Here is a 16,252-nt window from a genome sequence, read left to right as displayed (position 1 = left end):
GTACAAGGTGTAAAATGATTTTAATACTTGTACAGGGTGTAAAATTATTTTAATACTTGTACAGGGTGTAAATGATTTTAATACTTGTACAGGGTGCAGTATGATTTTAATACTAGTACAGGGTGTAAAATGATTTTAATACTTGTACAGGGTGCAGTATGATTTTAATACTAGTACAGGGTGTAAAATTATTTTAATACTTGTACAGGGTGTAAATGATTTTAATACTTGTACAGGGTGCAGTACGATTTTAATACTAGTACAGGGTGTAAAATGATTTTAATACTTGTACAGGGTGTAAAATTATTTTAATACTTGTACATGGTGTAGTACAATTTTAATAGTAGTACAGGGTGTAAAATGATTTTAATAATTGTACATGGTGCAGTACAATTTTAATACTAGTACGGGTGTAAAATGATTTTAATACTAGTACAGGGTGTAAAATGATTTTAGTACTTGCACACTGCACATTGATTTGGTTTCACTTTAGAACCTTATTTCTGTATTACATTCAGATCCATTTTTCTGTAGTAACATTTCCTCGTTTCTCTGGCTAAGGCTGCCTGATCTGTGAAACACCATTATCATTGCATTTTCATCATGCAATCCAGTGTTTCACTCTGTTAAAATATGAAGGGATGTCATTAGTGATACGACATATCTACCACGATAGGTAAAGCAGATGTCTGCAATCACTAGAACCTTGCATTATCTGAAAGAGCTGTCACTGGTAGTCACAAACTGGGCACTAAGGTTGCAGTCACAAATGGTTTCCTGACATACTTGTGTCACTTTCTGAGATACTCCCCCAGACATGTAAATTGGATAAGGTGGGTATTGAAACTAGATGGATATAGGAATTCTTCTTTCAAAAAGTATCAAATCAAAAATGAGTGTAAAGTTATATAACTAAGTGGTCATGTAATTCCAGTATAGTGCCCATATGTAGGTGCTTCAGTCTCAGGTCATAGGATATCTGAGGCAGATTGTTTGCCATTTAAGTCTTTACTTAAGACCAGCCACTTTCATACCTCTCAACTGTCCAGATTTTTCACATAAAGTCCAGATTTTTGTTTCATTTTTTGGTCTGCTCTTCATAAAATTTGTGGGGTTTTTTTGGAAAATTGCTGAGGATTGAAGTCACTAAATATTGACACACATTTGAATTTCAGACTTTAAATCCTTCAGAAAATGCATGATAACACAAAACCTATTAATCTATCAACTTTATAAGTGTATAAGGGCAATATTTAAAATCTGCCCCTATTTTGGGGCCTTTGTCCTCAGTTATTTCAGGCTTATTCCAGATTTCTTGCACTAAGAAGTTGAGAGGTATGGACACAGTTTTGACACCAGAATGATATTACAGCATTCAACATCCTGTTCTAAACTTGGGGGATAAGGAATCCCTCTTTCAAAGTACACCTTCCCCATTTCTGCTTATGATATTTGCGCTTTCAGCTTGGCATGCAGTTAAATTAATTATCAGTATGTAAATGTAATTATTTTTGTAGAATTGTTTTACTAGAGGCTGTAATTGTGCAAATACAGTCACTGGAAATTGTTTCATAGTAGTTTTGTACTCAAAAGTACAGCATCTGAACTGTAACCTGAATGCTCTTATGCTTTGCAGACTCAAGACATCACTTTCATCTTCTTATTATTGTTTGCCTTCTGCTGCCTGTCTTGGGAATTCTTGCAGCAGTCCTGAATCGAAGGAGCTGTAAAGGTAAGCATGGCATTACACGCAGAATTCTCCCCCATGTGGTCATACATAACGCTAACAAACATCAGGGAAATCTCAATCTGTGATAGTTCTGCTTTGGAAATTCCATAATGGCTGTAAGAATTCTTAAAAATGTCTCTTATGTGACCTCTGAAATATTTTGCATATTAGATAAATCACATACTCCACTGATGTGGAGGTGAGCAAGTAGGAATGTATGTGATAGTGCATTTTAAAGTTCCTCTCCAAAAGTGGGCAAGTCATTCATAGGTTCAAAGTATGAGATTGTGTTCACAGCTCAAGTTCTTCAGGAAACACAGACTCCTCAATGCTGTGATCTCTCATACCTACCCAACCATTTAAATTGTCTTAAAACTTACTCGTTGAGTTAAAGACATACAGAAGAGTGTTTTTATTTCATACTGGTATGAAACAACCAGTGTGATAAAAGCAAACGTTATATTGCAGTTATTCATAACATAATTTAGACCAGTTGTGTCAATGCTTTTATTACTATTATATTTTTCTAAAATTAGAGTGTTGTTAAGTATTTTAACATTAATAGTCTTTAAGCTTGCATAGTTTTTCCCTAACAAATCTCTTATTTATTCTGAATGCTTTGTAAATTGTCATTACCTGTGAAGCCTGTATTTCTAAATGATGGTAAATGTCTGGTGAATCTTCTCTGAAGTGAAAGTTCACATCGATGAAGGTATATGAACAAAATCCACAAATGTATAATAATCAGACTTATTAGAAGTTTGTAAAGCTTTAACGTCCCAAGTTCTAACAAAATTCATTATTTCAAGAAAAGTCTCAACACATTTCAGTGATTTTTTTTTTATAACCATAACAGAATTACCTATACAAACTCAGATTGTTATGCATAATAATAAGCTGAAATACTTTATTTCAATAACAGTACTCAGGGACTGTGTCAAGTCAATTGATCCTGGATATACAGGACATTCAGCCATGTACTTTGCATTATTAAACAAACATTTGTAAGATACATAAACAAAATTTGGATTGCTAAACTCAGTCACTGACCCCCCCCCCCCCATTATGCACATTTTATAAACCAAACATTGATAAAGTAGGAAAGGTAGAAATCAGTAAGGGGATGAGCCCTGTTGTCAGTCTCTGAGGCACACCACACTGAGAGCTCTGCTGTTTAGAGTAGTGTCCCTGGATGTGCATGAATTGTTTCAGATTGTCAGCTGTTAATCTGCTGAGTCCATCTTGTAATGTTTTAAAGCAGAGAGGATAACATAACATAGCATCAAATGCCCTTGAAACAGTTAAATACCCAGGCATAATAGACATATTCTTACCTAGAGGACAACATATTCATAAAAGTTGTTTGTGCTGTTTAAGCATGACACCCTCATTACAGCTATCTTGGCTGATATCAAAAATTGAATATGTAAACATGCCTTTAGATGCATCACTCAGAATATTTACATGTTATAAAAATTCAGTTAATGATGCAGTAGTAAGAGATCTGCTGTTAAGAGGACAATATATATAGATACTATATATATATATATATATATATATATATATATATATATATATATATATATAAACAAACATGAGCCAACAGCAAATGTACCGCATAAAAAGTCTGACCCCATATTACTTGGCAGTTTAACCTTTGAGAGTACAGATCTTATAGCATAAAAATATATGGCTGGATCAGTACCTACAAATGAAACACACATTTTTAAGCCATGAAGGAAATGCCCTCCATAGTCAAGTATTTAATTAATTATCTGTCACCTGTTTACTAAAGTTGGGCATTTATGCATCTAAAAAAAAACTTCACTAGTTGTGCTAAGTGTATAATTTTGAAACTAATTTAGAATACTTAATTTATTGCTTAAGACTCTCTGCTAAGTTAAATCTGTGTACTATTAGTGGTCAAGTTTATACCTTTTCTTTCTTTATAATTGACGTAGTTTAGAGGTCCGGCGTGGCATTCTCATCTATGAACAAGTACCCTGCACTATACAGGTCCTAATCATACCCAACATACAGGAAAGCTGTTATCATTCCACTCTCAGCACAATATGTGAAGTTGCAAAAAATGACATTTGCATCTGAAAACAAGAATACTTTCTGCATTGTTGAAAAAAATGTGCTATGGTACAAAGAAAACCAAATAGGCTGTTAGAGTCACAGTTTCTACCATTTTGTGGGGGGTTGTTCTTCACAGTTGAAACCATTATAGTTGAATGTTTTTAGCAACTAGTTCTGTACCTGAAAAAGAATTGAGGATTTGGAGGATACCAAATGCTAAATTATATGTATAACTGTCACTCATTTTAATAGAATGCCCAAAGAACGAAATACGGCAGATGGCAATACACAACTTAGATTAAATTTTGGAGAGCATAACTTGGTGCTCACCATTTTATTCTCATGATACCAAGGGGGGGAGGCTCATGCTGGAGAACTTAAATGTTTGATTATGCATTAATAGTCACCTGTGATTTCAAACAAAGGTGCCTTGGTAGATACAAACAGATTCATTGTAATCTAATGAAATACTGGCAGCCCACATAAATTAAAGAGTGAAGATGGTGGAGAATAGATGGTCATTCTGCCTGTCTTTATTTATAAAGCCTCATTTTTGGGGATTTGGACTTGGGAGTTAAACTTAATAAGACTGGAAAAAGTGAGATAAAAACTACTGAGTTGTGAACTGTCTGTTTCTTCAGGTGAGTGGTAGTCCTGCTTTGCTTTATACTTTAATGTTGCGTTTTTGTGAGTACCCCCTCCCCCATCAGACCCTATGATAAATCTCCTGGGTGGGTGGATATCTGTCCATTGGTTGCAACTTCTAGGGTTAAATAAATTCCCCTAAATCTGTGATGAAATACAAAGATAAGGGGGAATTATTCGTTAGGATACTCCAGCAGTATATTTATATACAGTTATATTGTCACAGCATCCCTTGGTAAATATTGAGCGTAGTCATTCAAGGGGTCCTTATGTTAAGCTGACCAGTGCTACTGTACAATACTATCATTCTAAGCTAGTAAGCATTTTGGAGTTAGCATAAAACATTCAGTATAGGTAGTCACGGTAACAGTAGATTTATGAGTAATAGGATAATTGCTGTAAGAAACCATACATATGATTTGGAACTAAGCAGCAAATGAATCCCTAGATTTGTAGACAGATACTTTCAGAAGCTTACCAGACCTGATATTATGTAGCTGCACTCTCGCAACATGGTAGTTCACTCAGAGTTGACTGTGCACATTCCTTTGTGTTGATTGGTGCCAAAAAAAGCCAGAAATTGCACCAAGAAATGTTGCTACAACCAGGTAAAGACAACAGAAAGACAAGAAAAACATTTCTTAACTTTATTAATTTGTTATTACTTGATTATCTTTTGTTCTCCATCTAATTATATCTGGAAAAAAGAGAAAGAAAGAAAAATGTTGAAGTATTTTTTATAGTATTTACTTCCTTTCTAGGCAGCACAGTGATGCAGTAGGTAGTATGACCTCACAGCAAGATACTCTGCACTTGGCTGGGGTGCCATTTATGAGGAGCAGGCAGGTCTCCCTTGGGCTCTGTTGGTGCTCTGGTTTCCTCCCTCATTCCAAAGACATGTGGAAGGTGGATTGGACACACTAAATTGGCTGTAAGTGAGGTGTGCATATGTATATATAGTACAGAAGAACAGAAGGGCTAGCTACTAGGTAGATGATTGTCATTGCTGAAGCGACAATCCAACCCCATGTGTAAAAATGGGAAAAGGGGGGTTATGGCTGGATGGATTGATGGACTCAGTACTACCTTTTATGTGGATGTGAGAAAGTGACTTGCACTAAACATAGAAGGCAAAAAAAGCTGCTTAAGTTGCTAAATTGAAAATATTTTACTCACATTTAATTTATTGTGTCTCAGACCTGCAGGCAGCTGTTGTCCAGCATTCATGTACAAGCACTGGCAGGTGAATTCAGTTCAGATGAGGAGACTTTATCAATAGTACAGTGTTTCACGAACATGGAGGCTATTTTCTAAGTAATACAGCCACAAAAATATATTCACAGCAGTAATCACTTTTTGGCAACTCCAGTAACTGAAACAGACCCACATGGAAGCAGAAGTGCCCCCCACAACACACACACACACACACACACACACACACACACACACACACGCATGCACGCACGCGCACACACACACACACACACACACACACACACACACACACACACACGCTTTACTTAAATTGCTTTAGCTGAAGGCATGCTTGTTGCAGCCCTGGAGTATCCACAAGGGTAGTCATTTTGGTGTTAGCTCTGAAGTGACGCACACGTGTAAGCAGTAATTTTCCTTCACACCCATCGTTTTTCGTAATTTGGAATAGCTGATGGCATGCATGTTGCCTGTATTTCATTGATTTCCTACGTTAAATTGTTTAGTGCTTTTGGTATTTTAAGATGCAGTTGTATTAATGCAGTTTTACTTTTGTGAACTGTATCTTCAGTGTTACCTTGTAGGTCTGTCAGTCCTGTTCTTGAATGACTGATTTGCTGTTATTGTGATGTGATGTCTTTTCTTCATGTTATTTGTTTTCGCTCTTTTCTTACATTACATCCTATCGTGCTTGTGGATGAAAATGAAGAGATACTTTTTATTTTTGTGGAGGTCTTACGCTGTTCTTCAGCAAAGTTATTAGTACTTTTATTACTACAAAGTGGGTTTAATGTGTGTGTTACACTCCTAATTTTATGTTTCATTTCTCTTACTTTTTTATGGTGGTTTACTAATGTACTTGCGTTAGTATTTTGTTTGGACTTTTTTTGACTATTTCAGCATTCGATAGAGTCTCTCTGACTTTTCAGGATGGTAACAAGTTTTAGGATTTTGAAGTCTGACTGACTATACACTAATTTTCTCCCATGTAGAAGAACACACTTGCTATACAGGATATTCTTGTCTTTATACATAGATTAGAAAGTTACACATTTTCAGTATGAACCTGGTGCACACGAAAATATATTATTTATTTATTTGACATTTTTAAATCGGGTTGGTCCAACTGAGCTAAAAGCCCATTTTCAGTGGAAACCCAAGGAGAAAAGCTACAAATACCTATACAACTATGAACAAGTAAAGTAAAAAAATAAATAAAAGTAAACAATGTTACAGTTTTCAAGCAGTAGTACAGTTTAACAATATGAGTAGTACACCGGGTACAGATAGTAAATATACTTATGATAAATAATCTAGGTCGATACATGTGGAATGAATTTTATGTAATTATTACATATGGAATAGCAGGTGAAGATGTTTAAGCAATTAACATCATAGGAGTGGTCAGAAGATTGAATTAGTAGTAGAAGGAAGGAAGAAAGGGTTTATGTAGGATCTTGACACAGGCATATCCAATATTTAGATCGGTATTTTTTTAATTCTTTTTTGAAACGATTGGTGTGTATAATGCTTCTTAAGTTGAGTGGGAGGTTATTCCAATTATGAGATGTTGAACCTTTATATAATACTTTCTTGATAGTTTTATTGGGTTTGTATTTTTGAAGAAGGAGTTGGTCTGTACTATGTAGCGGTCATGTGGGGGTATAGTAGGTTATAAGATTAGATAGGGAGGGACAGGTTGAGGGTTTGTGCAGTAGGAAGTGAGTTAAGTGAAGTTGTGGGAGTTGAAATTGATGGGGGAGTTCAAGCCACTGTAGTTTCTTGAGTGCAAGGCAGTGATGAGAGATGTGTGAGAGGTTGGCATCAAATTTTGTGATTTTATTGTATGCCTTTTCAAGCTTAGTCACTAAGGAAGACGGAAGGCTAGTAAGAATAGCAGTGGCATAGAGAAGGCTGGGAAGTAAATAGGCTTGAGCTATGGAGAGTCTAGACTCATGAGTTAGGGATTTTTTATTCCTATATAGAGTAGACCAAGTTTTTTTTTCCTGATAGATTTGCAGACATGGAGGTCAAATTTTAATTGATCATCAATAATAATTCCTAGTAGCTTTGTGTGGGCTTCAACTTTAATGATGGTTTTATTTGAAGAGGAGATAGTAAAGATAGGTTTCAGATGTGACAGTGATTTTGGGAGAAAGAGTAAAAGTTTGGTCTTTTTAGGATTTAAAATAAGCTGGTTGTTGTGAACCATCTTTCAACAGAGAGAATAGAGTTTTGGGTAAGAGTGTGAAGTTTAGAGGTATTATCAGAAGAGCAGATAAGAGTAGAATCATCAGCATACTGAATAAGAGGGGAACGGCAGCAGGAGGTATAGTCACTGGTGAAAATATTGAATAGAAGAGGTCTGAGGATTGAGCCCTGGAGAATACCTGTATGGATAGGTAGGAAGAAGCAATAGGAGGAATGCCATCTGACAGACTGAATTCTATTTGAGAGATAGCTAGAAAACCAATTAAGAGTGGAGCTTAAGAGATTAAGGTTGGCTAATTTGGATAAGAGTATGGAATGGGATACCCATGTTGAATGCTTTAGATAGGTCTAAGAATAGGCATGAGACAAGTTAATTATTATCAAGGGCTTCAGCAACTGTGTGAGTGAAAGATAAAAGAGGAGTAGTGGTACTATGGTTTGGATGGAAACCATGATTGGGTGGGTGTCAGGAGATTGTTTAGGATAAGAAAATCAAAAAGCTGATTATGTATGCATTTTTGTCAATATTTTTGAGAGGAGGGAAAGTATGGTTATGGGTCTAAGGTTAGATGGATCAGTGGAGTTGCCTCCTTTGTGTACAGGTGTTACATAGAATGATTTCCAAATGTCAGGTACAGTGGCTTTGCAAATTGATCAATTGATGAGGTAGGCTACAGAGTTGGCTGCAAGTTTGCGATGGGGGGGTTGTCAACAGAGGGTGAACCGGGTTTAATTTTAAGGAGGAGATATTTAATTTATGCAGTGGGTGTAGGTTTGGGAGAGAAGAGGGTTTGTTTGGAGGGTATTTGGGGAGGGATAGTACTGAGGCTCTGGTCTGTGCTGATGAGTTTGTGGAGAGAATCAATAAAGTACTGGTTGGGGAGGGACGCAGTGTCTTGTGGTGAATTGTTGGGGTAAGGATTAGGTGTTTCAGGGGTACCAGGGTGGAGGATAGCAATGATAGTTCTCCAGACGTTTTTGGGATTACAGTGGTGGCTGGTTTGGGTGTTATGGCAGAATTTTTTCTTGTCATTGAGGATATGTTTTGTTGTTTGGTTTCTTAGGTCCTTAAAAATTGGATGCTGAGTAGAGGATTTGGATTTTTGCAAGGATTTCCAGGCAGAAGCCCTCTGGTGCATAATGAAATGAGTATCTTTACTGAGCCAGGGAGCATAATTAGATTTTATTCTGATTTTCTGCAGAGGTGCTAGCATGTTTAGACTGTCTAAGAAGATGCTGTTGAATTTAAGCACAGCATCATTAAAGGGAAGACTATGTAGATAGGACCAGTTTATTGAGGAGAGTCTTTCTTTAAACATAGTGGGGTCAAGGCTAGAGAGTTTACCACAGTTTTTGTAGAGATGAGGTCTGTGAAATTGTGGGGATTACAATGACAACTTGTAAAAATTATATTAGAGAAATGATCAACTTTTATCAGGCATTTAGAGAACTGTAGAATTGTACTTTGTCAAACTGAAACAAAGGTTTTAAACATTTAGCAACTGCAGAAGACTTGCATGTAGGAAAATCTTGATCTCTCAATCATAAGAGATATTTATTTGTGTAGCAGGAGTTACATTACCAAATAAGCTGTGTAGGTTTTAGGACACGTCTTACATTCCTAGGCCAGCCTACTGCCATGAATATAGGGCATCTATCAATGTAATGGAAGAGTAACAGGTGCTCGTTTCACTTTTTCTGGTGGAAAGATAATAAAATTAAGCTTCACCAGTGATCCTCTGTAGATGTTTATGGAACAGCCACAGGAGAGAGGGAGAGATCAGCAAAGGTCCATTTTTGTGCTCCTCGTACATGTATGCTTGCAAGGAGCCATGAGGTGGGTAATCATTCCTCTGGAAGATTGCAGTAGGTACATCATAAATAAAATACTGAGGTGCCTATAAGCTGCCTCCTTCCTTGACTATTACACTCCACTTGCACCTCTATATCCTGTGCTTTGCAAAGTGACTGTACCATAGCAATAAACCCGCTACAGAAAGGATTTTTTGTCTAGTAAAAGGCTGTGGCTTATGTGGAGGAACAAAGAGAACCCCAAGATATGCAAGACCAGAAAACAAGAAAGATTTCCCTGCATTCTGTTTCTGTTGTCTGCGTATTTCACAGATCTCATTCACAAGTGGTTATTTATATGGCAATTTGTCCAGAGACTGTAAAAAAAGCAGTTTTATATGAGACAGATAGCAAGTATTTTATATATTTCACTTATTTATTTCTGCCACGTAGCTGAAGTTAGTTGTAGTTGCAACATTCAGTCCACTGTTTAGTATGGTGGTAAAAAGGATGGTCTCTACTCACCTCTGGCCTCAAAGCCATTGATTATTCCATTTAAAGCTGGCTTGTATAACCATTGCTTTCTTCAGTTATCAGGGCCTCTATTCTTACCCCTCCAACTGATTACAAGTAGCATTTCATTTCCTAATGGTTTACCAGCATAGATCTAGAGCATTCACATATGCTGTCAGTGATCCAGCTCTAAAAATAACCCCAAATCATTCAAAGGTCAGACAAAAGAGGGAGATGACAACGTTTGGATGGCTGGTCAGCATCATCCTAAAAGAATGAGGTTTCAGTGCAGAAATACAGTAATAGTCAAATTAAAATGTGTGCCAAAGTGAAAGAAAAATGTAAGTTTCAGTCTGAAAAAATGAAACTGCTGTATTCATTTGGGCTCAAACATTAAACACTAGTGAGTCAGAATTAATTAAACAAAAAAAAAGGCTCACAGCTGTAATGATTTTCAAAATATCTGTCCCTATATGCCAGCATGGTTTCCTGGACGTCTGTATTAAGAAACAAATGCTACAAATGTTCATATGGTCTCTAAAAGTGCATTTCTTAAAGAAAATAAAAAAAATCTCCCCAATTTAAAAAAGAAGTTAATATCAACAAAACAAGAGCTTTCACATTTGTGCTGAACTTTTAAAAAAGCTGCAAGTTTAGGTCAAAATATTGGAAGCTACAACTGCTGCAAGGTTGTTTCACTAAGTTAACAGATGCATATTACTCTGATGATTCTCAAGACACTGTTCCTCAAACTGTCAAAATACCCAGGCGTACAATCTCTGAACTCATGAATTAAATTGATTAGAATTTTTCAGCCATCTTCTGACTACACTTTTACATAGTAACACTGAACATCTCCTACAGGTTAGAATCAGGCAGTGATATTATAACTGCTTAGGAGATGCCCATTGGAAATGAGGGCCCAGTATGCTAAGGAATGGACAAGCTGTTTCACTTCAGAGAAATGCCTTTTGAATAGCACTGAACAGATAGCTCTGATGAGAGATGCTATACTTCATTTTAGCATTAAGTCCCATTGGGGCATGCTTTACCCATTATTAGTGTACACTAAAGGTTTAAATCACTTATACGTAACTGAGGTATGCCATGACATGGTGTTGCAGTGATTCAGCTCTACAAATTTATAAAAGCTGCTAAACCTCCTCCATAGAACATAGAGGAAGGCTTTTACAGCTTATTCTACAATTTGGGGCACTACAGGATAGAGGAATGTAAGTAAGCATCCCACTGTGCTATAGATACATTGTCGTAATTCAAAGAAAGAAGGGGTATGTAGCACTGGGCCTAGATGAATACCATTAGTTTTACATTGGATACCATGGTGGTGTATGCACATGGGAGAGAAGCCCCTCTCCTTCAAAAAGGCAGATGAATATTCATTTATTAATACATTACTCTGTAGCAGTTAGGGAGAGGCAGTGTACCTCCAAGGTTTTCCATCAGTACCTGGCCCTCCCCCTCCAAACTCAATACACAACCCCACTCTCCACATTACTAGATTCTGCCATATAATGCCAGACGTCCGCCATAATGGTTACTGTGCATATGCACACTACATTCATAACATATATCTAAGAATTGCATACTGGGTACTGTTTTATGCTAGAAATAAAGTACAGTATTCTGTGTGGTAATTCTTTGGAGCAATTGCAGTATAAATAGTCCTCTTTTATGTCAGACTATTATGACTAGGATAGGAAATATTATTAAAATGTTCATATTGTCCAGAATTGGATGGTATTTCTGTGGAAGTTTGGAGGGAAGAAAGTGCTAAAAAATCTGAAACGTTTTGTTTAACAGTGTTTTAAAAGGAGGGTGAAGTACCAGCATCCTGGATGAAATCTGTGGTGGCTGTAATTACTAAAGATGCGGCTTCATGTAGGCCCATTTCAATTTTAAACATGTATTTGTGTCTATTATGGCTAAAAGAATGGCAAAGATGTTGCTAAAATTGATACATAAGGCACACTGAGGTTTTCGGGCGGTGGAGGATACAAATGTTTTACAATATTAAATAGAACACTGATGATCCAGAAGGAAGCAGAGTGTATAGAAATACTGTGTTTGTTGGTGGGTCTTGATGCAGAAAAAGCATTAGATAAAGTAAGGTAGTGGAAGTATCTGCATTCCCTGATACAAAAAGGGTAGTTAGGAGGATATATGAGGGATTGGAGGAAAATGTCAGAGGGTTCCTCTTTTACAATTTGTCTGAAGATAGGAACTAGACAGGGGTGTCCTCTTTCCCCTTTGTTATTTGCTTTATATTTAGAGCCATTGGCAAAAAAATAAATAAATAATAAAACAAAAATAAGGGACTCCGAAATTCAAGGATATAATTGGAAAATTTGCCTTTATTTGCCGATGATATTTATTTATTTGACATTTGTTAACTGGTTTAGTCCGTTTGACCTAATGCCCTTTTTCAGCGGAGACCCAAGGAGAAAATTTCTAAAATGAAGGATTGTACAAAATTTAAAAAAAAAATTAGATTTAAAGGGCAAGTATAACAAGTAAAACAAATGTGGTACAGAAGTGAAAAATACATAAGTTTACAAAACAAATGATATAAGAAGAAAAAAGGAAAAACTCCTACAAAAAAATTATACAGGCAGAATGATCAGAGTACAGAGCAACAAATTTGTGTACAGATTGCAAACGTGTATATATTACAAAGGTTATTAGCATGAGATTTTACAAGAAGAGAAGTAGCAGAAAGTGGGAAGACAAGTTAGAAGGGGGCAAAGAACAATATTTGGTCAGAAAGAAGTTACAAGGATGTCTAGGAACAAGTTAAAGGTGGTCAAACAGAAGAGACTAAAGATAGTTATTTTGTTAAGTATAAGAAAAAAAGAGTAAAAAGGGGAAAATGAAAGAGAAAAGTAGAGGGATAAGTTTAGAAGAAGAAAAAGAGTATTAAAGCAGAAATTGGAGGGGTGAGGAATAGAAAGATATTTTAAAAAGTCAAGAAGTTAGAATAGTTAGATGATGTGAGGGAAGGTAGGAGGCAGAGAATAAAGAAAGGGTAGGGGAAAGAAAAAGGGAGAAAGGAGGGAAGGGCAGGAAGGAGGAAGGGGAGAACATTTAATTGGGATGGTTACAAACATCTCCTAGAGCTGTGTAGGTAATGTCTGAGAACTGTCTTGAATTCTTGTACATGGCTGATATTTCTTAGGGTAAAGGGACGCTTATTCCATGAGAGTGAAGGAAGATAGGAACATAGGTTCTGTTCTAGTGATGTTTTAGGTTTGTAAATCTGTAAGAAAAGTTGGTCAGGACTTCTAAGGGGGCATGATGGGTTATAGAGGGAGACAAGAAAGGATATGCCAGGGCAGAAGGATGGTTTATTTAAGATGGAGTGGATTAAAAGAAGTTGAGAAAATATGAGTTGGTTAGGAAATTCTAACCATTTAAGATTCTGGAGTTCAAGACAGTGATGAGGTTTCAGAGGCAAGTTAGCAGCAAATCTGGCAACTTTGTTATATCTGGTTTCAAGTTTAGATAGAAGATCAGACTGCAAGATAGTAAGAAATGGAGGCCAATACAGGATGTAAGGAAGGAGAAAGATCTGAGTAAGTGATATTCTGGCATACCTCTCAAGTGTACCTCATTACGAGGAACGTACCTCATTTGGGGTCTTAAAATGTTCATGTTCCTCAAAGTTCCTCAATGTTCCACATTGAAAGACTCTGTCACACATTCAATGTTAGGATTTTTTAAGTGAAATCCATGGTAAATAGAAATTAATCATATTAATTCATTAAAAGATCTTCTTTATAAGTAAAACCAGCATATTTTAACCATCCTATGACCTTCCTAGTTGAAGTTGTTAGTAAGCCATTAGTATGTGTTCCACATTTTGCCCATTTGTTCCACATTATGAGGGCTAGTGTTCCTCATTTTGGAGATGGAAGGTTGAGAGCTATGTATTCTGGAGTTAGGGGTAAGGAACCTTTGGTTTCTATACAGTAATCCAAGCTTTTGATGAGTTTTCTTTATACTGTTCTGTACATGAAAATTGAATTTTAGTGGGTTATCGATAATTACACCAAATAACTTTGATTGACGTTCAGAAGAAATGATGATGTTATTTAAGGATGAGATGGTGAAAGAGGATTTAAGATGACTAACATATTTAGGAAGGAATAGGAGGAGTTTTGCCTTTTTAGGGTTAAGGAATAGATTATGATTGGTAAGCCAAGTTTCAGTGAGGTTAAAGGATGTTTGGGTAAGAGAAAGAAGATCAGAGGGATTGTCAGCAGAAGTAATGATAGTGGAGTCATCTGCATATACTGTATGAGAGAAGACTGAGGGCAAAATGCGTGGCGTTGGTTAATAAATATGTTGAAAAAAGGGGGCCATGAATGCAGCCTTGTGGAACCCCCATATTTATATAGAGAAAGGGAGATAAAGCAGAGAGCCATTTGACTGCTTACTTTCTGTTAATGAGGTAGCTAGTAGACCAGGAAATAGTTGTAGGGGAGACGAGTTATTTAGAGAGGAGGATGGAATGGGAGACAGTGTCAAAGGCTTTAGAGAAGTCAAGGAAGAGGCAGGACAACAGCTTATTATTGTCTCTGGCAAGGGAGATGGAGTTATTTTGTACCTGATAAATCTAGAAAAGGACATCTCAATGTTGTGGAACATTTTGAGACAGTTTCATTTATTTGCTTTATCTTCATAAGTTTTATATCCCGAAAAGGCTGTAGCTATAAACTATGTATCCTCACATGAATTGGTCCAGGAATACCCATATTTATTGGAACACGATAAAAGGAAGTATTTAAGAGTATGGATTAAGAAGTATTCTGTCATGGCAGCTAAGGATATGTGGGATGAAACTAAACAAAAGATAATACAAAAACGGAAAAACTAGAAGCTCTTGTTTATAGATATGGAGAGCAAGATACAAGCAGTGAAAAATCTTATTAGTCACTTTAGCTTTATATACATGTCAGGTATATTTTTTTATCAACAAGAGGAAAAGTTGAAATAATTAACAGCATTGAAGGAATTTATCTGGGAGGGAGAAGGGCGAGGATCAAGTGGGATTTGTTGATTCTTCCAACAGAAAAAGGTGGTTTAGTATTACCCAATTTAAATGGATATTTTAAAGCTACAGAGTTAAGGTTCATATACATAACACAAGCAGAAAGCTATAATTCAAAGTGGAAAGGGATGATGTAGAAACGGGGGAAATTCAAGAAATAAGGAGAGAGTCCGATTTTTGGATGCAGATCCTTAAGGGGAAGGATACCAGCTATGCAGATTATTATATTCATAAAGTAGCAGAAAGTCTTCTAAGAACTAAGCCAACATGAAAATGGAAAAAGTGGATTTTGCCTACAGGAATGACTGCAACTAAAGATAGAGAATATGCAAGAGGGGCTGGAATTTATTGGAGAAAACTGGCAAAGGAATAAAGGTTTTGGGAGCAAATAACTAGAGATGGAAAGGTAAAAAGCCAAGACAACATTTAGACTGCAGGCAGAAAGACTGCTTTCCCAATCAGGGATTGATATCAAAACTATAGGCAAACAAAGGGAGAGAGAAATCCCAAGGGAAAGACCTGCTGTGGTAGAGTTTTTAGTTGAATGTAGAACAGAAGCTGCAGTTAAAAAAGAATAATTAACAGGGCAGATAAAATATTTGATAATAACTTTAGGAATCAATCAGAGAAGGTTAGAAAATATATGGTAGAGAGAGAGAATGCATAACCAATTCACAAGGAAACAATAGGAGGACACATGTAGGACTCCCAAGAATGCAACAAAGTCTAGATTTATAATTTTTGCTTGAAAGTGTTTGCATAGGTGATGTTCTTTGTGTTTCACTGTTGCAGTCATTACATTTGGCTTATCTGCTTGCAGGTAGCCCTCAGTCGGCCTGATTAACAAAGTCTTGGGTCCTGCGTCAATTGCTGTCCCTTCTTCCATGACGTCAGGTCGTCAGGGGTATAAAACATGCAGCCAATGCCATTACATCAGTCTTTCTTGCTGTGCGGTGCCCGAAGCAGAAGCAGTTCGCAAGTGCCAGTCGGGCGACTCCTGA

The 16,252-nt window shown here is 36.6% G+C and overlaps 1 protein-coding gene across 1 annotated transcript in view; it reads left to right on the top strand.

Annotated features, from left to right (window-relative positions):
- IL17RC (interleukin 17 receptor C) overlaps positions 1 to 16,252 on the top strand; it is a 564,676-nt gene that overhangs the window by 489,496 nt on the left and 58,928 nt on the right. Inside the window, exon 17 of the mRNA XM_044077385.1 lies at positions 1,637 to 1,732. Within this exon, the coding sequence (XP_043933320.1) occupies positions 1,637 to 1,732 (96 nt within the window). The remainder of the gene's footprint in view (positions 1 to 1,636; positions 1,733 to 16,252) is intronic.

This window comes from Protopterus annectens, chromosome 7.part0 (genome assembly GCF_019279795.1).
Source record: "Protopterus annectens isolate FY-2018-M chromosome 7.part0, PAN1.0, whole genome shotgun sequence".
NCBI classification, from domain to species: Eukaryota; Metazoa; Chordata; order Ceratodontiformes; family Protopteridae; genus Protopterus; species Protopterus annectens.
Note: the sequence above shows the minus strand (reverse complement) of the source record. Positions and strands in the feature narration are given on the sequence as shown.